Below are 26,158 nucleotides of genomic sequence, written 5' to 3'. Positions count from 1 at the left end.
TCTAAGGACTACGAAGCCCTCTAGGCCTCCTGTTTTCCCCTGGAGCACCCCATCATCACAACGCTGTACCTCCTGCCCACTGCCCAGCGGAGGGCTCCAAAATAAGATGCCTGAAGATGTCACGAGGACCCACAAGTCTCCCTGGCCTAACTAAGCGTCCATCACCCAACATCGCTGGCCCTTGCTCCTTCCTGCAGCTGCCCCAGCCCACCGAGGCTCTGCCACCTCTGTCACCCTGCCCTCTTTCTGGGATTCCCCACTCCCGCCCCTTTCAACACCTCTCCCCTCCCCACTCCAGCCGAGTATTTCACCAGCCAAGCCTGTGTCTCCAAGCAGGACCAACGATAGCTCCCACGTCACCCATCCCAAGGGGCCCAACACAGGACGTGGGAAAGTCCAGGGGTCCCAGGACTGGATCTGCAGTCACAGCCTTGGGTTCAAGAGCCACTCGGCCCGTGAGTGGTCCTGGAGAGGTCACCGTCCTCTGAGCGTCCTCAGCCTCCATTTTGGGAGATGGACTACAGCTGGCGACCACCCTCGTTACTCCTCAGGGGTGTGGGAAACTCAACCAGAAGGTGCAACAAAAGCCCTAAAAATCCCACGGCCTGCGGAAGCAGGTGCGATTTTCACAATTTCAGAGCAGACGGAAGGCCGCCCTTACCTAATGACAGATTTGCTAGGGCACCGCTGAGAGCTCAGTCATTGGGGGTATGCGGCTGAGTGGATGCTTCTAGGAGCCCCCGGGGTTCCAGAAGTGTGGGCTTCCTGGGGCAAACGAGGACATCCTTCTTGTCTACAGACACTGCGGATCCCCTGACTAACGCCGTATCCTTTGCCAACATCTCAATGCCTACACTTTGCCAGACCACATGATGAGCAACCGGTTCGGACCGTTTTATTCCTCTATACGCACAGCACAGAATAACCGGGAATGTCACGACAGGGTCAAGATGCCCCGGGAGGCCTACGGAACTACAGCTGTTTACGCGTGTTCTCTCCTCAAATCGCACATACTAAAAACACTTTGCTGGGCCTCTAATCAGAGCCTCAAAACCGCTTCAGCCAACTTCTGTGATTACAGCCCTTTTAGGACAGGAAAACCCAAGTCAAGGATCCAGCCCAGCCCTGGGGAGAGCCGGGAGCCCTGCTCAGCCCTCAGGCAGCTGGAGGGGGGCACGGCCCCTCCAGAGTGGGACTCGGGCGCCCCAGGTCGTACCTTAAGCAGCCTTCACTGCCTCTGGACCTGGACCTTAAGCCAGAACAGCTGATCTCTGCTTTTGGGGAAAATGCGAAAGGCAGCAGGCAAGAGAAAGCTGACCGTGGGGTAACGGATCTCTCCTAGAAAACTCTCCCCAGGACACTAAGAAACACTGTGGCCAATGTGAATGCTGATCCTGGAAGCATTTGGTCTGAGAGACCCTGACCCAACCATCTGGTCCCACTGGGGTCCCTTGGAACAATCCGTTCCGAGGAAATTCAGAACTCACGGCCCTCAGCCCGGAGGGCTCCAGGGTTTTGGAGTTCGCTGTGTGCCAGGCTGCCCTCACATGACCCACCCCGAGAAGGACTTAAGCCCCGCTCCTGGCTCCTTTAGCAAAAGGCCTGTCCTCATAAGGGACGCCTCACAGCCCTGCCAGTGCAACGAGGCCTCAGTGCAATGAGGAGATGGCAGGAGAAAGGGCTTAGATAAGGGGAAACATTCTGGGGTTTTCTGTGAAGCCAGAGTCCTCAGTTTCCCCCCCATTCAATCCATCCTGAGCATGTAAAACACAGCAGGGCCCACTGTCTCCCCTCAGGAGACTCGTCCTGCCCTCCGGAAGCTCAGCTGTGCCCAGGGCTCCTCTCGTTCCTCAGCTCCTCGCTCATCCTCCGTGCCCTTCCCTTTTTTAAGGGGGCTGGAAGATGGCAAACTACATTCTCCCTGGTTCTCTGCCGGCAGCCTTCCACTAGTTCGGCCACGGCAGGCTGGGGCAGGAGCTGGAGTGCTGAGGGAGGGGGAAACACCTCCTCGGCTCCCGGCGACACCTCCTGTGGCGGCAGCGAAGGCAGCCAGGGCCAGCCAGGGGAGCGGCAGGCTCCCGGGGGCTCCGCGACCCCAGCAGCCGCGGTCTCAGCGGAGCACGTACGGGCCGTGAGGCCTCCCGCCCTACAGGTGGTCGCGCTTTCCAGGAGTTTTTCGATTTGGGAGAAGCTTACTGCGGGGGTCTGAGGCTGTACGCACCCCCAAAAGCCATGTTCTTAAGTCTAGCCCGTGCCTGGGGGTGAACCCCGTGAAGTGGGATTTTCAATGAGGCCACCCCAGGTGAGGCGCAGCCCAGCCCACGCTGGGTGGGCCTGAAGCCTGTGGATGAGCCCTCCAGAAGCAGAGTGAAAGTCAGAGAGGAAAAGCGACGGCCAGCAAGAGCTGAACATCAACGGGGCCCAGAGGAGAAAGCAGAGGCCAGGAGATGCCACCACGCGCCTGGCCAAGGGCCACGCTCAGGACCAGAAACTGCCAGCAGCTGCCCTAGAAAGCCACAGTCCTCAGGGGGAAAGCACCTCCTTAACGACGCCCTGATTGGGACTTTCCCCAGCCTCAAACCATGAGTGAATAAACTCCCCTTTCATGGTCCTGGCTTGAGCAGCCTAGGAAACTAAAACACTTACCTTCCTCTTCTGCTCTCCCCACCCTTCCCACGGGTTTGCAAACAATTCCCTGCACTGAATTCCCTATATTTGAAATATCGGGGGTGGTTTCTCTTTGGGCACAACAGCAAAACCTGTTTCCCCAGGCACCAGTCTTTTCACTCTCCCCCAGTCCTAGGGGCACATGTGTATGGACACACGACTGAACACACAAGTGCCCACACGTGTAACAGGTCACGTCAGCTGGGACCCTCAAATTCAAAAGCCCAGCAGTTCCCGATCACAGAAGCGTGTCGTCAGCCGGCGATGGCAGCCCTGCGTCGGCAACAGGCCGTCTTAGCCCCTCGCCAGCCTTCCCGGTTTCCCCGGCAGGCGAGCAGGCCCCTCGGGGCCTATGGAGAACCAGCCGCCACCCAGGACCAGGCGCTCGCTCGAGAGACCAGAGCCGCTCGCCGGCCGACCGGCCCCACGTCAAACCTCTGGATGAGGGCCTTCTGCGGGTGCCCCAACTGCCACAGGGCACCCGACACGGCTCGGGCAACAGCACCGAGAAGCGCAGCCCGGGCCACATACGCCAACCCTCGCCCACCCACCTCCCACGGCTCAGGCTCAGGGGCAACTCCCGTGTGGCCGGCCGGGGCCCGAGCAGGGCCCCCAGCTGCCAGCAGATACGCCGAGGCCGCACGGGCAGCGGCCGAGGCCACACGGGCAGCGGCCGTAAGAGGAACCGCGGGCTATTTAAAAGGAAACGGGCAGCAGCGTAGGACTCTTACCAGGTTTTAGCAGTTCATTAAAAGTCTAAAAAAAACTGGGTTTGTGTTTCCTCCTCCTCATTTTCTTCCTCCCTGTTGGGCAAGCACGATGGCCACCCACAGCCCTGCCTCCAGGAATCTAATCTGTGCATCTTTTCTTTCTGCACCTATCGATTATGGACGTTAACCCCATGCACATCAGGGCGACCCCGATGCCCGGCAGACAGGAGCAGCCCCGTCTTGGCCATTCCACTATCTTTTAAGAGCAGGTGTCCCATCAGCAAAATAGGGAACATTGGGCAAACATTTATGTCCAGGGGAGTACATTAGACTTGATCTTTTCTGCTTTTAAACATCAGGATGCAAACCATTAAAAAAAAGAAAAACCCCCATTTCCAAAGCCCTGGAGTTAATTTTTTTAAATTCCCAAATACCACATACCCCAACCTCCAAATTTTTAGCAGAAATATAAAGTGATTCTATATGCCAGCGGTTGGCAAACCGTGGCCCAAAAGGCCAAAACCAGTTTTTGTAATTAGGTTTCACTGGCACAGCCACGCCCACTCGCCACGCATCGTCCGTGGCTGCTTTCGCGTGGCCACGGCGGCGTCCAGGCGCTGCGACCGAGGCTCTCGGCCCACAAAGCTAAGAATACCCAGCGTCAGGCCTTACGGGCAAAGTCTGCCGCCTCCTGCTGCAGACTGGGGACTGCTTCAGGCCGAGGGAAGGGGACAGGAAGACGAAGGGGGGGGGGGTGGTCACAGCGAGCAGGAGCAGGCGGACGCACGTCGCCGCAGGACCGCACGCCCGCATGCCCACCGCTGCACGCAGCTGCCGCGCAGGGCCGATGTCCAGGGCCGGGGGTGGGAGGAGACGGGACGCCCGAGGGCGCGGCGCGCCTACTCACCTGCGGCCTGACAGAAGAGGTGGAAGGTGCCCCGGGCGTCCACGTGCAGGGCCTGGTCGCTCAGGAGGGGCGGCAGCAGGGCAACCGCGGTGGCCTCGGGGCCCGCGGCTGGGCCCAGCCCGGGGCCCCGGGGAGCAGCTGAGTCGGGGCTCGGACAGGACAGGGAGAAGGAGCCAGGAGGAGGGAAAGGCAGAGGAGCCGAGGCTGCGAGACAGAGAGGACAGAAAAGAGAGAGGGTGCTGAGGACGCACGGCCGGGAGAGGGGCGGGTGCCGCCGAGGGCCGGGGTGGCGAGAGGGTCACGCAGGCGACAAGGAGAGAAAGCGCCCGGGTCTGCCAGCCCACCCGTGCTCCCCCCGTGCGGGGGAAGCACCGGCGCGCACGGCCCTGCTTGCCGAGCCCGCTGGGGGGGCGGCGGCCAGGTGGGGCTCGGCTGAACAGAGTCGTGCCCAAATCAGCGATAGAAGTTTCTTATTAATGATAGAAGTTTCTTATTTATTCGGTTACTTTCCATATGTACACAATTCAAAGTAGAAAAATAAAAACAAAGTAAATCTTATAAAACACAAATGTGCACACCAAAGTGGTGGGGTGAGATTGTGTGGGACGTTGACACTGTCCACACAGGCGCTGGCAATCCAGAGTTTACTGCTCCAGGCCACAGGGAGCCGTCTCCTCTCGAGGGCACTTACAAGGGGTGGGCAGTGGAGGGCAGAACAAACCGACAGGGAAGTCGTACCGCCCCTCACACCTGGAAGCCGCTGAGCCTTGCGCGCTTGGGACAGCGACCGTCCATGAACCAGGGCTCCTGGGCGCCGGCCTCTGCGCTGTCCTTCCCTGACGCGGGGACGCTCAGCCAGGCCGGGAGGACGTGCGGGCCCGGTGAGGGTGCGGCCGGAGCGAGCGGGAGGGGCCGTGGCGACAGCCGAGGGCGCCGTGCTCTTGCGCGGTCCACCCGGACAGGAGTCCTGAGCCTCGGCTCACGCGGCTGGCAGGTCATGAGACGCTCCTTTGCCGTGGGCTCCGGGTGGCTGGGTTCCCAGAGCCTGCCGAGGCCACCAGCCCGTGCTCAACGTCCAGCCTTGGGGAAGCAAGTCAGCCTCTGCTGCTTTCTCCTCTTCAAAAGATTACAAAGGGGGGGGGACATAGACAGGCAACCTCTCCAAAAGCAGTGCTTCTCTCCAGGAGGAAATACACAAACAAAACGAAGGTCCCAAGTGGGCTCAAAACGTGGTTTTGTGCCTATGTTTCTAAAGCAAAAAGAACTCATTGGGCAAAAGTAAGTTCATCCCTGAGAATCTTACAGAACTGAAGCCATATTTTGTCCCCACATTTAACAAAATGGGGGTGATCCGTCATATCCTAAATATTAAAACACCTGCTTTAGTAATTTAAGAAACAAATTAAAAAAAAAAAAAATAGGACCTAACACACCAACACAATGAAAGCAAAATTCTGAAAATAAAATTAAGTGGAGAAAAAGATCCGTGCCAATCTGGACAACAGGCTATACAAGTTACCAATCTGATAAACTAAAACGGCATTTCCAATCTGGAATTAAAATCACTTTTTCGTTGCTGCTAAGGAGGACGGGAAGCAGAAGGTACAACTATCACAGGTGAGGGAGGCCCGGCCAGAACGGCTCCCCGAAAAAGGCTCAGGTGCATGGGCGGCTCCTGCAGGTGCATCTCACATCGCTCCAAGGGAGCGCCCGGGCCCGGGACTCCAGGCAGCCAGTTCCCACAAGGACACGGAAACCAGCTCGACCCCACAGGAAACAGACAAGGGACCGAGGCCAGCCGCCCGCTGCGGTCTACCCTACCGCGGGGTGGGGGGACGAGACGCGATTAACTGCGGGGGTGAAACACAACAAGCTCTCCACGGCGCGGGCACGGCGCAGCCTGCGGCCCCGGCTGGGGGCCGACGTGGCCCCTTCAGTCACCGTCGGCGTCCGAGTCGGCGTACTTGAGCTCGCACTTCACGTCAAAGGGCTTGCCCTTGGGCGGCGGGTCGTCCGTCCTCTGCGAGTCCTCGCGGTCTGTGGGCAGCTTGCTGGCCAGCGTGTCCTGCTCGGTCTCGTAGCCCGTGTCCGGGGCCGGCCGGGGCTGCTCCCCGTTGGGCTGCGAGAAGCTGCCCCGCTCCACCAGCGTCTCCTTCACGCTCGGCTCGCAGTCGGAGAAGTCGGCCCGGGGCTGCTTCTTGCCCAGCAGCACGGCCGAGCGCAGCTGCAGGCACTGCCCGGGCAGGTAGCCTTTGTAGCAGTTGAAGGCCAGCAGGCAGAGCGTCAGCACAAAGAAAAGGATGAACAGGGCCAGCAGCAGGCGGTTGTCGCTCGCCTGGAGGTACAGTGTCTTCTCGGAGTGCACCTGCGGGACGGTGTTGATGACGACCCGGGGCTCGCAGGCCGTGCCGGTGGGCGCGGGGTTGGGCAGGGGGGTGAGGAGGCGCGCCGTGGAGACCCGCACGGCGGGCGTCGGCGGGGGTGACCCCTGCGGGGTGCCCTCGGGCGCCGTGGGCGTGCTCCTGCTGCCTCCCGGGTGGGCCGCCGGCACGTGGGGCACCGTCTTCACCTCCAGCACGTGCTTGGCCACCACCTGCGACAGCGTCTTGTTCTTCACCGTCTCCTCGGACACACACTGGTAGGCGCCGCTGTCGGCGGCCGACAGGTTGAAGACGAGCAGGTGGCTCCTGCCCAGCAGCGCGTACTTGGCGCCGTCGGGCCGCAGCGCGCCGTCGCGGAACCGCCACACCACGCGGGCCAGGCTGGACTTCTGCGGGCACCTGAGCTCCGCCGTGCCGCCGGGCTTGAAAAAGTGCTGCCGGGGGCTCTCTTTAGCGCTATCTGGAACATCAAAATAAACGTGCACAGCGTCAGCAAGCCGGCGCACCACCTGGCGCCTTGCAAAGAAAACGTGGCAGGATGCGCACGGGGACACGGGGGCTCCCCCGCCGGGCCCGCTCGGACTCTTCAGAGGAACGGGGTGGCCGACACACATCCCCGGAAAGCCAAGGGGCCGGGCCGAGAACCGAGGCAGTGGTGGCCGCAGAGATCCCGGTCCCACCCCGCTTCCTGGGCACCTCGCGTCCTGCTGGCGGCTCCCGAACCTGTGCCTCGGCCCCTCAGCCTATGCTCGTCCCAACCTGCTGGCCGCGGGGGCGGGGACAAGGGGCGGCAGGGGGTGCCTGCCTCTGCCGGCGGGCGGGGACGGGCGTTGAGACGTCCAGCGGGCGTTCTCCGGGGACTGCGGCGTTGCCCGGCGGGTTGGGGCAGGCCGGGGGTGCCCCAGGGGAAAGCCGCCCCAGCGCCCGGGCTGCTGGAGGACTGACCCGCACGAGCTCCTTCTGCCCGTTCCTAACAGGGTTAGGGGTCTTTAAAGGAGCCCCGGGCTGGGAGCAGAGGACAACCGTCTCAAAAAGCAGTCACGGTTTGGGCAGGGAGTGCTTTCTAGTAAACAGAAACACTCCAGCACGCCTCAAACATGCTTTTGTTTTGCAAGGAAAGGGACAGAGCCAGGCCACCGGCTCTGCCGCGGGTCGAGGTGAGGAGAGGAGGGCAGAACGCACAGGAACGCCGCCAGGCGGAAACACCCCACACGGAGCGGTCACGGGACCTCGTCGTTGCCCAGAGAGACGCGGCGATGATGGTCAACTCACCAGGGCAGCGGGCAGCGTCCCCGTTCATGTCCTGAATCAGGGCCCTGCAAGACAACCAGGCGCGCGTCAGCAGCACGCTCCAGCGGGCGGAAGGGGCGGACCCCCAGGGCCCCGGCGTGCCACCTGGCCGGTTACCTGCTGGGGGCCAGCTCCTGGGGCAGTGCGATGCAGGCCGCCGCGTGCGGGCTCCAGGCGCAGTAGGGGTCCCGCGCTAACACGCAGTCCACGCACGAGCTGTGCTTCCCGCAGAAGGCCAGGGGGGCCTGGGCCACACCCGAGTTGGAACCAGCATAGACGAACATTTTGCCCTGTGGGTGCAAAAGAGAGGGGAGGGCAGGGATGTGAGAGAGGGCTTACGGCAAGAGAGAGTCACGGGAAGTGGACTTAGCTCAACTGATAGGGTGGTCCACCTACCACATGGGAGATCCAGGGTTCAAACCCTGGGCCTCCCTGACCCGTGTGCTGAGCTGGCCCATGTGCAGTGCTGATGCGCGCAAGGAGTGCCCTGCCACTCAGGGGTGTCCCCTGCGTAGGGGAGCCCCATGCGCAAGGAGTGCACCCTGTAAGGAGAGCCGCCCAGCGCAAATAAAGGTCAGCCCGCCCAGGTGTGACACTGCACGCACACAGAGCTGATGCAGCAAGATGACGCAACAAAGAGACACACACAGATTCCCACTCCTGCTGATAAGGATAGAAGCAGTCAGAAAAGAACACACAGTGAATGGACACAGAGAGCAGACAACTGGGGGGGGGGGGGCGGAGAAATAAATAAAAAATAAATCTAAAAAAAAAAAAAAAGAGAGAGAGAGAGTTGTGACCTGCTACGGGCTTCGGTGCCAGCACCTTCTCACGCCTCCCGAAGGAGGAAAAGCCTCCCTAAACCAGAACCGCGAGTCTGAGCTAAACCTGCATTCAGGTGGGTTTTATGAGCTTCACAAGAACCCACCAGCCGAGCCGCAGAAGGCAGGACGGCCAGGTCTGAATCCCAGCGCCCACTGCCCAGACACCAGAGGTCCGCGGGGGCCATCGTCGTCCCAGGTTTCCCCTGGGGGAGGAGGCTGTTTAGCCCCAGAGGCATCTGCCCACGAGGCCAGTTCTCCCAGCCACCTCCCACACCCTCACGGGACTGAGCGATGGAAATCAGTTCCCCATGCAGCAGCCCTGGGGGCTGGACGGTGCCCAGGTGGAGATCAGGCCCAAGAAGGTGGCAGCGGGAGGGAGAGTCAGGGGGGACATGACCCCCGAAGCCCAGGATAGTCCCATAACATCGAGCCCCCTCTCGGGGACTGGTGACAAAGCCACTCGGTAACTGGTGAACGAACAGAATGCTAGTAAGTCAGTAAAGAAATAGCTCCCTCGTCACGTGTGCGTTTAAGGGGCCACGGCAGCCACGCTCTACGGAGCAGCTACCACCCTCAGAGGGAACCACAACTCCTTAGTCTTCTGGAACGCCGGTCTGGGATGTTTCAACGGGTAATACCAGATTCTGCTCTTAAATAAGAACATCATACACAGGAAGCGGATGTCGCTCAAGTGATTGGGCTCCCGCCTACCACACGGGAGGTCCCCGGTTTGGCTCCCGGTGCCTCCTAAAGAAGACAGCGAGCTGGTGTGACGGGCAGGCGTGGCAAGCTGATGCAACAAGGTGACACAACAAGCGACACAAGAAGAGAAACATGAGTAACGCAGCAAAGCAGGGAGCAGAGGTGGCTCAAGTGATTAGGAGCCTCCCTCCCACATTGGTGGTCCCGGGTTCGGTTCCCATTGCCTCCTCAAAAAACAAGGAAGACGAACAGACACAGCAAGTGCAAACAAGGGGGTGGGGAGAAATACACTAATTTTAAAAAGACAAAAAAAAAGACCGTCACACGAGCCTGTCAGCACATCCAGCACTGACCTGGCTCACCGGCCCCAGGCACCAAAGGCTGACTGGCTTTTTCCTCTGGTTAAATTACTACTGAATGAGGATTCACCAGAGAAGGTAAATCTGAAATATGATGGGCCGAAAAGATCCACCCTCTGAGGCTTTAAACTCAGGTGCTCTACATTTAGTCTAGCCCATGAGTATCTGTCTCAACATAATGTCCCAGAAAATCCTTTGGTTAACATCCAAAGACTCGCCAACTCACCTGCTCTAGAGTCCGCTGAAACACCAGCTTTGGCCTCAAAGGGTGCGTCTGAATAACCCTCAGAGCCCGGCTAGAGCTCACGGTCTTGAGTTAAACTAAACCTCCTGGGCTCTGAGTACATCACTAGGCCCATGGGCTCACACACCCACCTGAGGGAGACGCACAAATGCTCATCCACACACACCAGATGCAAGAGAATGGTTTCTCTTTATGAATGGCATAAAAATGCCCCGATAAAATAAACAGTGGGGAAGTGGATGTGGCTCAAGAGGCTGAGCTCCTGCCTACCACCTGGGAGGTCCTGGGTTTGATCCCCAGTGCCTCCTAAGGAAGATGGGCAAGACAGCAAACTGACGCGTGAGCTGGCGCGAGGTGACAAAACAAGATGATGCAACAAAGAGACACAAAGAGGAAAACACAATGAGAGAGACAACAAAGCAGGGAGTGGAGGGTGGCTCAAGTGATTAGGTGCCTCCCTCCCACATGGGAGGTCCCTGGTTCGGTTCCAGTGCCTCCAAAGATGAGCAGACAATGAGCAGACAGAGCAAGAGGGGAGGAGGGGAGAAATAAATAAATAATCTTAAAAAATATAAAGCTGTGGAAAGAGCCAGGCCTAGCCCCGGCCCCGTCCAAGTCAGCAGAGAAACTGGAAGTTGATGGCGACGTGTCCGCGGTATTCGTAAGAAGGGAAGATGTCCCAGAGCACGTTTGGGGGATCCCAGGGCTTGTGGAGGGTTTAGAAACGTCTTCTGCTTTCTAAACAAGGGCACCCCTTGAGGGGCACAGACCCTTCCTTAAGTAGAAATGGGGCTGCCTGGGCTGCCTGAGGGGAAACCCCAGGAGTGGCTCAAGGGGAGCCCCCAACCTGACAACTCAGAGGTGGGAGGGTGGCCCTAGAGGTGGTGTCAGTGGGGGAAGGTGGGTCCAGGCTGGGCCCCCAAACCTCAGTGCTCTGAGCCCCCAGCTTCCACCTCCCCTCCCGGGGCCAGCAGAGCGGGAAACAAATCAGAAAAAAGGAAAGTGCCTCGTCACGGCTGGACAGAGCCTCGCAGACCCCCGCAGAGGGAGGACGCTGGGACATGGGCGTCAGCAGGTGCAGCTGGGACAGCCTGGACCAGGCAAGGCCCAAGCCAGAGGCCACGCGGGATGGGCCAGGGTGAAGAGCGCGGCCCCAAACTATCTCCCTCGAAATAACCAGGGATTGCGGGGGTGATCTGAACAACCGCCGGCACTTTCCCCGACATGCCTTCCTCTGGGAGGGCGGAGCCTGTTCCTCCCACCTGTGACCTGCCTCCAGCCAAGAGAAATGGGGTAGGAAACGCCGTCTCTGAGCCAGGCGGCCCAGGCCAGCAGCATGTGCTGTAAGGCACGCTGCCTCCACACCACCACAGCAAGGAGGGCCTGCCACCTACAGTCCACAAGCTCCCCCCCACAGAGGCAACACCAGGCAAGCCCCGACGGGGGGCACGCCACGGAACACCTGCCAGGCGTCCTCACACGTGTCCACGGTAGGCGTGGACGCCACTCCCGCTGCGGGGACCGAACACAGCGTGGCCCCCAGACGGGCTCTTGGGGCAGCAGGACGACCTCAAGGGCAGTGAGGGCAAGCCACAGGCTGGGGCTTTGCTGGAGCCACCGTCAGCGTCTCGGTTCGAATGAGCGCGCCCTGCGTGCGAGACGAGAACGCTGGGGGAGTGGGCGGGGGGGCTGTGACGGTGGGAAGCCACGCAACCCCCAGGAAGTGGGTCCTGAGAGCTGACCCGTTCCCGTGGGCGTGGACCCTCGTGAGGACCTAAGGTGAGGCCCTCTCATTCGGGGCGCTCTTGATCCTCTTCCTGGAGCCCTTTACAAGAGAATGGAACTGGGACAGAAGGAGAGAAAGCGCGGGAGCCAGAGGCTGGAAGAGAAGGGAGAGCCGTGGGCGCCGCCACGAGCCTCGCCGTGTGGCAGAGGCGCCCAGGAGCGCCCGCAGCCGGTCTTCAGGGAGACGGCCTCGCCCGGGGTAGGACTTGGACCCTTTTGTGGACCCAGAACTTTAAGCCTGTAAGCGGATAAATCCCCGCTGTTAAAAGCCAGCCCGTTTCACGGCATCTGCTTCAAGCAGCTCTAGCAAATTAGAACAGGCGCGGTGGAATTCTCTAGACTGTCTGCACTACTCTGCGGTCCACCCCAGATCATTTCAAAACAGTAAGTTTGAAAATGGCAAAGGGGGAAAGCGGATGTGACTCAACCAATTGGGCTCCATCTACCATATGCGAGGTCCAGGGTTCGATGCCCACGGCCTCCTGGTGAGGGCAAGCTGGCCCACATGGAGTGCTGGCCCGTGCGGGAACGCGGGCCTGTGCAGGAGAGTCGCCCTGTGGGGGGATGCAGCCCAGGGTGGGAAAAGCCACCCCGCGCAGGAGTGCCGGCCGTCGGGGAGAGCTGGCACAGCAAGATGATGCAACATGAGACACCGGAGAGAAAATAAGACATAGCAGAACAGGGAGCTGAGGTGGCACAAGAGAGTAATCGCCTCTCTCCCACTCTGGAAGGTCCGAGAATCAGTTCCCAGAGCTGCCTAATGAGAATACAAGCAGACACAGAAGAGCACACAGCAAATGGACACAGAGCAGACAACAGGGGGCACAGGGTGAAATAAATAAATCTTTAAAAGAAAAAGAAAAAGGCAAAGGGTAAGCCAAGCTGCACGCCCCCATGAGGCCCTTTGAGAGCGCCCGCCCGCGCGTGAGACTCTGCCCGCTCAGGACTACCCCCGCGGGGTCGCCCCTCCACACCTCCCGCCTTCCCACCCAGAGGACCCGGGCTGGTCCTCCTCACGTCAGCACTGAAGCCACAGCTCACTGTCACAAGGCCCGAGACGGGTCCCTGAAGGGTACGCAGCGGGGAGGGGAGGGGACGGGTGGCCAGGGGTCAATGGGCATCGAAGCTCTCGGCTCCTCCCACTTGCCATGCAGGGTGTACTTCACCGTCAAAGAGCATTCCAGTTAAAAGTTCAGACTCGCCGTTAGGCTCGGTGCTCAAAAAGGATCACGCCACACGCGTGTGCTACCAGGAAGGGTGGTGGGGAGAGTGGTAGGGCCTTCCCGGCGGTGGGCTGGGGGCAGGCGCTGTGAGCTGGGCCCTCCTCCGTGTCTGTGCTGCCCCGTTGGCTGCACGCCCACCAGCTTTCAGAGCCAGAGGCGGCCAGGGGACCTGGGGGGCTCGCTCGTGGGGAGGAGGAGCACTGTTTAGTGTTTTAACAGCTGAGAGGCCACTTCCCGCTGCCCGTGGCTCTGCGGCCAGACATTCTAAACCCACCCGCTCCATGGGGGGCACCGACGGGCACCCCAGACTGTTCCAGGCGGCTGCGGTGTGTGCCGTGTAGTAGAGGGGCCTTCCATCCAGCCCTCCCCTCTTCCTCCCGGGCACACGGCTCAGGCCAGGCTCTGGGACCGAGTCATGGCCGCTGGAAGGCGAGCACAGGGCCGAGCCCTGGCAAGTGCCCCCACCTCCGCCTACTGGGTGCCAGCGCCCAGGTGCCCTCAGAAGTCAGGGTCCGAGAGGGTGGGCCCGCGTGGAGTAACCGCACAGGACACAGAAGAGTGCGGGCTCGTGCAGCGGCCCCCCTCTGTTTGGGGACCTCGCAGTTGCTTGCCCCAGCCTGACTTTTGGGCCTCCTCCCTTCTGACCACACTATCGACTTGGGGTGCTTCCAAGCACCCACACTTCCAACCTTCGGGGGCCCCCTTGTGTGCTGGAGGCCAGGAGGCCAAACCAGCAGAGATGCCAAGTTTCTGGTGGCTTATAAATCACCTTATCTATTCGATCTTCTTTCCTTTTGGAACCAGTGGGAGAAAATGGACTTTGCAGGAGCTGAGATGGGAGGTGACTGATTATTTGCGAGCTGAGAGTCTGAAAATCATAACCCAACTCCTGAGGCTCTGTGGACATGGATCAAGGAGGCACAATAAATGACTCATACATGATGTCTGCAAATATGTGTGGGCCAGTTAATTTCACACACCAACTTGGCCATATTATGGTGGTCCATTGCTTGATTGAGCGCTGGCTTGATTGTTCCTTTTGAGGGTTTTTCACAGGTGGGATTCGTACTCATAATCAGTTGGTTGCACCTACAATCAGCTGGCTACATCTACAATCAGGTGACTACATCTACAGTCAGTTAACTGCATCTACAATCAACAAAGGAGATGGCCTTTAGCCACAGGGAGTCTCCTCATCTGATCATCTGGCAGTCTTAGAAGAACTGAAGATATTGGAAGTCAGAAGAATTTCTGCCTTCACTTCAGCAGTGGCTTTTGCCCGAATTCCCAGCCAGCCTGCACCCCTGTGGAGTTCAGACTGAGGACTTCAGCTTCACTTTTTGCGATGTTTCCAGCCTGTGACCTGCCCTGGGGAGCTCAGACTTGCCAGGCCCCATGGTTTCATGAGCCAGTTCCTTAGTATATATGTATATAAAGAATAGATACGCATAATTCACACATGTATGTGCTCACGTGTAAAGGCATGTACATGTATCCTGGTGGTTTCTCTGGAGGTCCCTGGCTGATGAAACAGGCGTGACCGAGACATCTGCTTTGGCCTTGCCTGGCTATTAAGGTCCGGTGACATCCAACAGGTGGCCCTACCCTCAGCTCACTGCAGCCCAGAGAAGAGTCGGCCTCACTGGACTGGCGCCCGCATGGACGGGGACCACCGGCCGGCGGCAGCGGCAATGAGGAACCCTCTCAAGACGAAGCTGGAAGTCGGCCACAGGAACAGCCTCCTCCTGGCCCGAAGCTCCACCCCACGCCTGGAGAGGGCTGCTCAGGGGAGCTCCAGTCAAACTGGAAATTCTCAGCACCGAAGGACCATGACGCACAGTAGGACCACAGCGTGCAGGAGGACCACGGGGCCGGGCCTGATACCTAGAGCAAGGTTGTGCAAACGGGTGGGTCCAGGCGGGAGGGCCTGAGGGGCAGGGCTGGCCTGCGGTGGGGCAGACAGGAAGGGTGACCACTCTTCTAGGTTCTGGCGCTGCCCCTGGCCCGACCCAGGCCCCCGGGCCCGCTCAGTGTGGCAGGCCACAGCATGGGTTCCCCCCCACCAGGCCCTGCCGGGAAGACGCCCCTCCAGAAGAGGCATCCTCGGTGCCCGATCTGGGGCGGGCCTGGACGTGGGCCGTCTCCCACGGGGTGAGCCCCCGGGCGGGCACGTGCCTTTGTCCTGCCCGCCTGCCCCTCTGAATCCTGTTCTCTAAGCACGTGCCCCGCGCCAGATGCTATGCTTAGCACCTTCCAAGGGTGGTCTCGTTTAACCCCGTGGAAGTCCAGTGAAGAGGCACTTTAACCCCCACTGTCCAGATGAGGAAACTGAGGCACAGAAAGCACAGCTGCCTCCCCAGGCTCACGCAGCCCTGGGCAGGAGCCAGCAGCTGAAGCCAGGTGCGCTGGCATCCTCACCACTGCTCCTCTGTTCTGTCTCCAAAGTGGGGGCAGTGCCTGGTTCCCAGGGCCACAGCAGATACGAAGACGGGGTCAGCACCCCGGCCAGCTCACGGCCTGTTTTTATACAGCGCACAAGCTAAGAGCGGCTTTTACATTTTTAAACATTTGAGAAAAATAAAAGAAGATTCATGACATGGGAAAACAATAGGAACTGCAAAGTTCAGGGTCTATGAGTAAAGTTTTATCGGAACGCAGCCACACTCCTTGGTTCACGGACTACTGGTGTATGCTTTTGTGCTTCTTATAGGGGCAGAGTTGAGTAGCCACAGCAGAGACCACAAGGGCCACAGAAGTCTAACATACTTCATATCTGACCCTTTACAGAAAACATTTGCCGACCCTGAGGTGGGAGAAAGCCCCCTGCAAAACGGACAGAGCTCTGGAGATCCGGTGTTTACTATTATCACAGATTTTCTAAGTTGAAGAGTAAAGCTGCGTCCATGTCACATCCTATAGATGTAACAAAGTTCACAAACTTTACCACATTCACGGCACAAGTGTGAGTTTTAAGAGGGCAGGGCATGGTATGCAACACAGCATTGTTCTCCCTAAACCTCAAAGACTTGAGATTTGGGCAGCCTTTAACAGAAACTCACATGCACTTCCCCAGGTTGGCTTTCACTCTCTCCCGATCTTTGACTTGCGCGGCCCCCGCACTACTTTCTGGTAGGGGCCCGAAGGTCGGCTCGTTTGGCTCATAAAGGAACTGGAGACCAAGGGCCCAACCACCCGGGCTCCCCCGCCAGGGACAGCGCCAAGCTCGGAGTCAGGCCCTGTGCGAGGGCACGGAGCGAGGGTCCGGCCGGCCTGCTTCGCGCCTCACTGTACCTTCTTGGACGACAGCAGCAGGGTTTGGACGGGCTCTCGCGCTTGGAACAGCTGCGTCTCCTCGACGATGTGCACCTCGTTCCCAAGGCTGACGGCTTTGTGGAGGGCCCCGCTGTCTGCAACGGCAGGGCCTGCGTGTTAGCCAGGGACCCCCGGAGGAAGACACCGAGGGCCGTGCGGTGGGACGGAGACGACGCCCGTGCTCGCCCCCTTCACACGAGTCATTCCCTGAGAAAGACACTTGGCAAAAACTTTTACATCAGAAATGAAAAAAAAAAAAAAAATTAGAAACTCAAGTGTTCTGGGGTCATTCCAATTTTCCAATTTTCCTTTTCATGACAAATAAACGAATGTCCCATGGCTGACTCCTTCCTTGTTCACCAGCAAAGCCAGCCTAAGGCCGTTTGGAACTCTGGACTGAACAGGAGGTGGTGGTCACGTAGGGGACAGGAGGCCCCCCCCTTGCCATGACACGGTGCACACACAGGTCTGGCCTGACTGCGGCGGCGTGTGCCAGAGACCACCCACGCCAGGGCATGGCTCTTCATTCCTGAAAACCCTGCTTCAGCATCCACGGGCCAAACCCACGAAATGCTTGCGCTGAGCTGCACGGCGCAGTGGGGTCTCACACTGGGGCGCTGGGCAGCAAGGCGGCACGGCTGTGCTCCTTCTGCCAGTGTCATGGCGCCTTACCGGCCTCCCCGTCCAGGAAGAGTTCCGAGGACGCCTGCACTGGAATCACCTCGTGCCCCGCAGAGACGGGGGTTCCTTGGCACCAGCCCACCCAGCCCCCGCCCCGCCAGCTCTGACTTCGCAGATCTGGGGCTCAGGCCTCACGGTCTTCCTAAGTGCCCCAGGTACCACAGTGGCCTCCGAGATATGAAAGTCACTGCCACCCACTTGTGGTTATTTCTCAGCCATCCTTACACCACTCTAACAAGACGCTGAATCCACACACCAGGGAGTAATGTGATTTCCAATCTTCTCTGCCAAAGCACAGGGGCATGGCACTGTGATGGGAGTCATGCCCCGCCCCGTGGGCACGCTCACGGCCTCACCCCACCCTGGTCCAGCTGCACACAGGACCTCTGAAGGTGCTTCTAGTTAGAGTGAGACCCAACAGAAAGAGGCTGGGCCTGAATCCAGCACAACTGGAGTCCCTGGAAGCAGGGGGGCTGGACCCAAGTAGCAGAAGGACGGGGATGGAGGGGTGGAGAGGCGGGTGGCCATCAGCCACCGCTAGACCGCAGAGCAGGCTCACCCTGCCAGCACCGTGGTTTTGGACCTCTGGCCTCCGAGGCTGTGACTCCATCAAGCCCTGCTGGCCAAGCCGGCCGGGCGGGGCCTGGGGCATGGCAGCACCGGGGACGGGGGGCGGGCACCCACCTGTGCCGAGGAACATGACTTCATAGACAGTCCCGTCCAGGGCCGGCACCCTGTCCACCACGATCTGGGTGTAGTTGACACCCCTCTTCACGAGCTTGGGTCTGTTGTCCACGGGGGTGACGGAGTCGTCCATCAGAGGGTGGTCTTTGACAAACTGCAGGGTTTTGTCGGGTAAATTCAGCGAGCTGGTGTAGTTGGCTGCCCTGGCTTCGTTGTTGATACACTGGAGGAACAAATCACTGTCGGTGGGCCCGGCCGGGATCGCCGTAGCAACCCAACGGTACGGTTATGCATGGGAAGCAAAAACTGGGGACTCCAAAGTGAGTTTCTTAACAAGAATAAAAAACAAAAAAAGAGTTTCCGGGGGGGAGAAAAAAAAGGAGCCAAGAACGGAGGTGAGCGTTCCCTAGAATCTGAAAGCACTGTTATAAAGCAGAGAGAAAAGTGCAACCGTCTTTTCAGTCTACAAGATATAATCTGTTATAGGATAATTAGTAAGTAATGTAACTAGAAAGTACTGAAACCTTTTGAAATTGGACAAATCAATGCCTGGCATTTGCTAGCTCTCCCAGGAGAAGAACATTGTACATCCCTAAAAAGGGCTGCACTCTAAAGAGTGTAAGAGATCAAGAGGAGACTTTCCCCCCATCCTAGCTCCCTGGTCTAGTATATATAGAAACTCAAAACTCATGCCTACGGGGAGCCAAAGGCATCACTGCATTTTGCATAACGGCACGCATGACGTGGCGCAGACGCTGGTGGGTGTAGCAGAACCCACGTCCTGCAGGTCGGAGATGGTTCCAGAAGGTGAACCCTGAGGACCAGGCCAGCCTCCTAGGTCACAGGCCTGTCCGTGGGCCACACACCCACTATCCAACACCCCAGCAACTACTTATGGGACGAGGGGATGCATCCAAACCCACCTAAAAATCCACGTGCACTTTTATAGAAAATTCACTATTTCAGGAGGAAAAAAATACATCTCCTTGATGCCTAGACAGTCCAGCTCTTCAGGTTATAAGAGTCCTTTGCCAAAAAACCATGTATATTTCTCTGCACAAAACTAAACATGAAATCTTTAATTTGATCATGCAGCCTGCTTCATAAAACACCCTGAGTTTTGTGCCAGCGAGAGCAGCCTTTTTTGTGCAGTGTGCAGCAGTATCTGTTATACAACATGCAAATGAGAAGAAAACAGAAGAGGACACACTGTGCTCAAAAAACTTTTGCAGTCCCCAAGTAAAATTCTCTACAGAGACAGCAGGGGGGGCCCTGAACGGCACTAAAAACCAGGATAGGTCAGGTTCACCCCAGCTGCAGGGTGATCACACCCGCCCCTACATTTCTAATCGGGGCCTAGGACAGGGGGGCTGGGCCCCTCCCTCTCACCACCCCCGCTCCCCACTCATCACTCCAGTCCCGCCCACTCAGCTCAGGGACCCGCCCACTCACTGCCCCAGCTCCTCCCGCTTACTGCCCAGACTCCTCCCACTAGGTTCAGGGCCCTCCCACTCAGCTCAGACACCCACCTGCTCGCCAGACTCCTCCCACTCACTGCCCCAGCCCCTCCCACTACTACCCAAACTCCTCCCACTAGGCTCAGGGCCCCCCTCCCCCCCGTTCGACTGGGGCCCCTCCCACTCGGCTTAGGGCCCCATCCACTCACCGCGCAGACTCCTCCCACTAGGTTCAGGGCCCCTCCCACTCAGCTCTGGGCCCCTCCCGGTCACTGCCCCGGCCCCTCCCACTTACTACCCAAACCCCTCCCACTCGGCTCAGGGCCCCATCCACTCACAGCGCAGACTCCGCCCACTCGGCTCAGGGCCCCTCCCACTCGGCTCAGGGCCCCCCCCATTCCCAGCGCCGGCCCCGCCCACTCACCGCGCCGGGCCGCGGCCAGGGCACAGGCCCGTTGTAGCGCACCCACTTGGTGTGCGACTGCTCCACTGTGGCGCTCTGCATGTACTTCCCGCGGGAGAAGACCTCCTCGGCCGCCGACAGGGGGTATGCGCACACGGCCGACAGCCCCACGTTGTTCCTGGGGGTGGAGCAAGGGCACGTGAAGTGGGGCCCCCCGCCCGCAAGGGCCCCCGGGGACCCGCGAAGCCACTCACAGCTGCGGCGTGAAGACGGCGTAGAACACGGGCTCCTTCAGGCCGGGGGACCTGAGCACGAAGACGTCCTGCAGCACGTTGAAGACGAGGCTGCTGTCGGGCTGGGAGCAGAGGAGCTTGGCCTTCAGGAAGGAGGTCCACTTCTTCTGTAGGGTCCTCAGGCCGCCCTGGTCCCCCTGGAAGCCAGAGACGCGGGTAGGAGCGCACGCTCCCTCCCTGCTCCCCAGAAGCAGAGCCCCCCATCCCAGCCTGCCCAGGTGAAGCGAGGGGAGGGCCCAAGGAGAAAGCAGGCTGCGGGCACTCCCAAGACCCACAGCACTATGTCTCTGCCAGCTGGGACCAGGATGCCTTCTCAGGTTAAAAACAACAACAAACACGCGGAAACTAGACCCTTCACAATGAAATTCATTCAATTACAGCTAAAACGACAACTTTCTATTCTGCCCCACACACTCAGTTTTGCGATTGCAAACGTGCACCACTATTTGCACAAATACTCATCTCTTTTGGTCTCCTGTGCTGAACCTCCAGATTCAGCAGCCAGAGAGCCAGGCAGGCAGCTACCCTCCTTCCCTGCAGAGGCAGATGGCTCTGCCATCCGTCTCGGTAAATGCATGTGCATTGCCTTCCCCCAAAGAATGCTCCTCTGTGACAGGCTATATATCCTTTAATTCCTCTCTACCCCCGTAATCGTCTGCTAAAGTGTTCTGGACCTGCTACCTGCTTCATAAACACTTTTTAGTGAACTGAGTACCGAGGGGGGAAAAAATGTAAAACACATACAACTTGATTTGGTCTGGAGAGAAATACTGAAAATAATGAAATTTGAATGCAGAAGAATTTTTTAAAAAGTCATTATTTTAGACAAAATGAAAATCTTTTCTCCATTTTTACTGTACTCACAGAAAGTTGTTTGTGTTTTTAGTAAAAGGAGTTTGTTTTTATCTTTTAAGTTTTACCAAAAAGTGATTTCCAATATGCCAACAGTCACCAGTTTCCTTTGGCTTTCAGACTGGGGGAGCAGCCTGGCGGGCTGTTTTGTCCGTGTACAGTGAGTAAGGCAGGTTGCTGGGGGAGGGGTGTGTGTGAAGGTGCTCAAGCTAAGCTAAATCCCGCCGTTTAAAAAAAAAATGGGAAAAGTAAAGAGGAGGAATTCTGAAGGAACAAATTAAAGCACTTAGGAATTGCAGATACCCCTGAGGCTAACATTGGAGGAGGGGGGACACCTTGCTAAATCTTTGTTCCCAAATCCTCCTGAGAAACCTCCCCATGCTGCCAGCTGTTGGGCACAAGCTAACAGAGTGTACAAATCCAAAAGTCAAGTGCAGGAAGGGAGCTCTTGACAGGCCTGCCCACTGCTTCCTGGCCGCTGGCCCAGCCAGGAAGGAGAGGAGCCTGCTGCCTCCACCCAGCTCCCAGGGGAGCCTGACAAGCCAGAGGCTCCCCCTGTGCCAGACCCTCCTCACGGCCCACCAGGCTGCAGACCTGGACATGGTGTGGCTTTGGCCAAGACGGTCCCCTTATCTGCACAACGGGCAGCCAGAGAGTGACCTGGAGGCAGGGGCTTTGCCGGGCGGGTCCTGGCCACAGAAGGTCTTGGCAAATGGCAATGGCACAGCGCTAGACAAACATTCAGGTACTGGGAGTCCCGTTTTTACCTTCCTTTGTGTGGCACTTAAGAAGGAAGGGATGCCCTGTCAGCCTGAAAGAACTGCTTCAGCGACACCAGAGGATTTTGATGGTGACCACAAAACCAAGAAGGACTATGTGGCAAGCGTAAACTCAAACTGGGGGACACGTGAGGCGGGCCCGAGCTCAGCAGCACGTAGCTCAGTGGCAGCCGTCATCTGGTGTGCGACAAAGTTTTGGAAGGTCCATCTAAGCTGGGCTCTTCTACCTGCCTCCTAGAAAATGGCAACTACGCTACCTTAAGATTTCCTAAAACCAACCCAGCGAAGCCCGTCTCTTGCGGATTAAGCACCACGTCTACTGTTCCCTTAAAAGCTCCCCCTCACCCAACATGTTCGGCAAGCTCTGTGTTTTGACAAACGTCTTAGGAAAGGCTGCTCTAGAGTTCCCGCTTCTTAACCTGAAGCCTCAGTTCATGGTTCACTCCTACGCTGGTTAATGGGGCCAAGTGGTGAGATGCAGTAAAGTGTGGTGGATACAGGAAACAACAATGAACTTTCTACACCCTGGAGGAAGATGTATATATTTATACCCTGAGGGAGGTGTGTCCAAAAAATGCATCTCCTCAATCCATGATCCTGGATGGGCTCTAATAATGGAAGAGGAAAGGGCTCAAAAGGACAGCATTGGAATATATGGAAAAACTGGAATATAAACTGAAAGCTCTGTATCAGTGTTAAAGCTCTGGAACTTATAACTATACCCAAGGTGGTGACAAAAGTGAATACCGTTGTTCTTAGGAAACATACATGGCAGTATTCCGTGTTCACGGAGCATGATGTGTACAACCTGCTCTCAAGGGTTGAGAAAACAGACGGACAGGTAGATGGATAAATAGGAGGATACAGGAAATGGAGCAAATCGTTAAAATGAGTGGAAATGGGTCTATCTGAGGGAGTAGGGTAGGCTGGAGTTCCCTGTATGGGATTTGTATTATTTTCCAAGGGTCCTGTACATTTGGAATTATTGCAAAATAAAACATTTAAGAGAAAAAAAAACCCAACATTCCCCGAGAGAAGAAGGGAGTCTAAGTGGATACACAGCGGGTGCCAGTGCTCCCTCGGTCGTCAGGGAGGCCAGCCGACAGCCGGGAAGGCAGGCTTGCACTCAGCAGGCTGCCCATGAAACGGCTATCTGCTGCACAGAAAGATGAGGCAGCAGGTAAAGCGACACTTTCGACGAGGTATCTCGTCCGGGGACGTGACTGATTTCCGGCTGTGCCCTCGCGCTGGCCAGGAGAGGAGAGACGTGGTGAGCAGCGGCCTCCCACCTTGCACACTCTGGCAATCCTGGGGATCATCAGCTTGAACACAAACTCGAACTCCACCGACACCTCCGTGAAGAAGAAGTACACCTGGTCGTCCTCGCCGGCCGTGCCATTGGGGCTTTGTCGGATCACGTCCGCGAAGACAAAGCTGGGCTCTGTGGGGCGGGGAGAACGCCACACTTGCCTGGCACGCACGCAGCCGCGCTCACGCCCGGTGTCGGCAGCGGGCGACCGGGAACAGATGCCACAGGGTCAGCGGCGCTGCCTTCGGGGACCCTGGGGTTCCCTCCAGGAGGATGCACGCGCCGTGCTCCAGGAAGGAGGACGGTGCCAAGCCCCGGAGTCGTGCCCACCTGCCCTCGGCAGCCAGAAGGGCCAGCCACGGTGATATGGAAAGCACTCTGCCCTGGGTTCCACCCCTGGGGACCGGGGCTGCCCCCACCACCTCCCAGCCACAGGGCTTCAGGGAGCCCCAACTTACTATGCTCTGAAACCTATCTGTAAAAAATGCATTTCCCGGTTTAATTAACACTGGCCTCAAAGAAACATCTAGCCCCAAAATCCAGGCACACCATGCCCCTGGGCCCCTGGGCCGTCTCCCACCCCCGTTACAGCCTGCTCCCCTGCAGCTCTGGCCACACCTGCCCTCCCGCCTCTGGAGAAACCCAGAGCTTGGAGACTCGGCGCCGAGCCGGCCAGCAGCCGCGAGCCACCTGCGCCTGGCAGTTGGACTGGAAAGCACGCTGTCTGGAGGGGATGAAAGAATCCAGATCTGATCCGACCCTGCTCGTGGAGGCCGTGGAGAAAGGTAGACGCCACGGCAGAGCCTGCCCTGCAGTCTAATGAGCTCCAGAAACGACATGTCCTAATCCGATGAGTCTTTACTACCCTTGACCATCAGACTCTTACTTTTACTAAAGCCTCCCAGGCCAATTTGCAAGAGGAGGAGAAGCTGCCTTGAAACAGTGTTCTATGAGAGAAAAACCACCACCACCCCAAATAAGCCAGACCTCGGACCCCGGCCTCTGGATGCCTGGGCAGGTAGAGACACCCCAAGACCCGGGACCCCAAATCAGCTCGGGAATCTACTGGGGCCTCTTCGAAGGTGGGGGGGCATCTGTCCAGATACAGACCACACACCCTCACAGCTCCAAAAGAGCAAAACGAGAAACAAAAGCGGGGGACCCTGTTGCCAGGAGTCAACCACACACCTCCAGTCCAGCAGCTCCCGGGCCTTACCGTTAAGCCAAGGGATCGCGTACTCCGTCCTCAGGAGGCTTTGGGAAAAATTTCGAGAGATGATGGGCTCACTCCCCAAAAAATTATACGACGTGCCGGAATAAAGCTCTCCATCTTCAGCAGCCCAGGAGGAAACGGGAGAAGCAAGTCAACTTGGTTGTCACGCACAACTTGGGGCAAAACGTGCAAGACGACGTGTTTCTTTCTAATCTAACAAACTCCTAGAGAAGTGGGAAGACCGCTTTCCCTGCTTTGGTTTCTGAGGTTTGGTTTGGTTTGGTTTCACAGGTTTCTGCCTCTGCCTGTGCCCTGTTTCTTTTCTTTGACGTAGAGATCACCGGGTTTCACATTCAGCTGCGTTTTATGAGTGTGAAGGGGCAGTCACTGAACGCCAGCAAGTAATCCCAGCATCCGGTGAGAAGGTGTAACTGCAACACCGGGCACACGTGAGGCTGCAGGCCCCCTCCCCGGGTCCTCATGGCCCTTGCTGGGCAGGAGGCAGCTCAGTTACAAACCCCTTCACACAGAACCCAACAACCCCAAGGACTGGCACAAACTTCCTGGGCGACTCAGGTCTAGAAAATCATGTTTTCCCAAATTCAGTCTGAGACCATGGTGCAGGAGGACCATCCTTTTGAACAATGAATACAAGAACTCTCACTAAAGGGATCTGTCGAGTCAGGCGTACCTTTTGTAAGGACAGCTGCTATTCAAGTGAAGCACAGCAAGAGAATAAGGAAAAGAAAAGAAGAACGGGACGTGCTGCCCCGTATCCTCAGCAGGACAGCACGTGTGTCGTAAGTGGAAGGAGCCGCGCACTGCGGGACTCACCAACCATGACAGACGTGTAGCTCTGTGCTGGGTCAAAGGGACATCTTCCTTTGCCGTCCTCGTTTTTCCCCAGAAGCTTAAAGGATGATAAGCTCTAGAGTAACAAGTGAATAAGAAGAAAGCAGGTCACAGAAGGGCTGGGTGTCTGGATAAGCTGTCCTCGTACCGTTTCATTTTACAGACTCGCCGTTCTCGGAGTACCGAGAGGGACGACCGAACGTGCGACGAGCCTGGCGAGTCCCAGCCCCACGGCCGTCCCCTGAGCTGCTCAGGTGAGAAGGGGTGCCGGGCCTCCATGCACTTCCTCTGACACCCCAACCGAGCAAGCCGAGACCTTGGATCCCCTGTTTGCTCATCTGCAAACAGAGGTAGCAGTGGCTGGTGCACTGGCACCCCAGGGGACCTTGAGGCAGGGCTGTGAGGGGCCCGCGCAGAGCAAATGCAGGAGGGCTCGGCACACGGCCGGGTCCACGGGTGGGATTTTAAGGGCGGTAAAGGAGGCGTTTCAAAGCACTGTGGGAAGCCAACAACCTGATAAACAGGTGACAGGCTAGCGGTTCAGAAAATAAAATATAAAATATATATTATAAAACAAAACAAAACAGAAACAAAGCTGTTACCCCACCCACCAAAACCTATTCCAGATGGATCAATGATCTGCATATTAGAAAAGGAACCATCCTGCACTACAAGAAGTATGGGCGAGATAAAAAAAATTAAAAAATTAAAAAAACAACAGCAACAACAAAAATTTTTTAAATAAATAGAAATTTAAAAAGAAAAAAAAAAGTATGGTCAAGTCTTTCAATCTTGGGCTTATCTTTCTTAATTTGATAAGAAAGCCCCAAACCATATAAGGAAAAAACAAGCAGAACCAACTCTATTAAAAACTGGGACGCTTTTGCATAGGAAAAGATGAAATAAAGTCAAAGGACAAGTGGCAAATGGGGGGGGGGGCCTAGCAAAATGAGAGCTGAGGCATTTACATCCAGAGATATACGGAAAGCTTCTATAGGCTTGTACAAGAAAGAAAGAAGATCTCAGGAGAAAAATAAGTAAAAAAAAACTAAATGGTAATTGACAAAAGAAGAAATTCTGTGGGCAACAAGGCAGGCAAGGACACAGAAGCCTGATGGAAACCCAAGAGGCCTCACTGGACATAGAGGTGGGATGTCGTCATCTACCAGGAGAATGACTGCTCCCAGGGTGGCGGGGCCAGGCCGGCCCTCTCCACCTGTCAGAAAGGCAG

At 57.5% G+C, this 26,158-nt stretch overlaps 1 protein-coding gene across 3 annotated transcripts in view; it reads right to left on the bottom strand.

Moving 5' to 3' along the window:
* SEMA4D (semaphorin 4D) overlaps window positions 1-26,158 on the bottom strand; it is a 159,469-nt gene that overhangs the window by 21,803 nt on the left and 111,508 nt on the right. For 2 of the 3 annotated variants that reach the window (XM_071216582.1, XM_071216581.1), the window contains exons 7-16: window positions 24,910-25,003; window positions 24,079-24,192; window positions 22,843-22,994; window positions 19,884-20,059; window positions 19,651-19,807; window positions 17,770-17,992; window positions 16,384-16,499; window positions 8,073-8,245; window positions 7,938-7,981; window positions 4,285-4,488 (exon numbers count right to left, since the gene is read on the bottom strand). In XM_071216582.1, the coding sequence (XP_071072683.1) occupies window positions 4,285-4,488; window positions 7,938-7,981; window positions 8,073-8,245; window positions 16,384-16,499; window positions 17,770-17,992; window positions 19,651-19,807; window positions 19,884-20,059; window positions 22,843-22,994; window positions 24,079-24,192; window positions 24,910-25,003 (1,453 nt within the window). Of the gene's footprint in view, window positions 1-4,284; window positions 4,489-4,750; window positions 7,126-7,937; window positions 7,982-8,072; window positions 8,246-16,383; window positions 16,500-17,769; window positions 17,993-19,650; window positions 19,808-19,883; window positions 20,060-22,842; window positions 22,995-24,078; window positions 24,193-24,909; window positions 25,004-26,158 lie in introns of those variants that run through there. The other variant, XM_058301439.2, reaches the window with a different exon arrangement.

Source organism: Dasypus novemcinctus, chromosome 8, assembly GCF_030445035.2.
Source record: "Dasypus novemcinctus isolate mDasNov1 chromosome 8, mDasNov1.1.hap2, whole genome shotgun sequence".
NCBI lineage: Eukaryota > Metazoa > Chordata > Mammalia > Cingulata > Dasypodidae > Dasypus > Dasypus novemcinctus.
The sequence above is the reverse complement of the archived record's forward strand: the minus strand, read 5'-3'. Positions and strand labels throughout refer to the sequence as shown.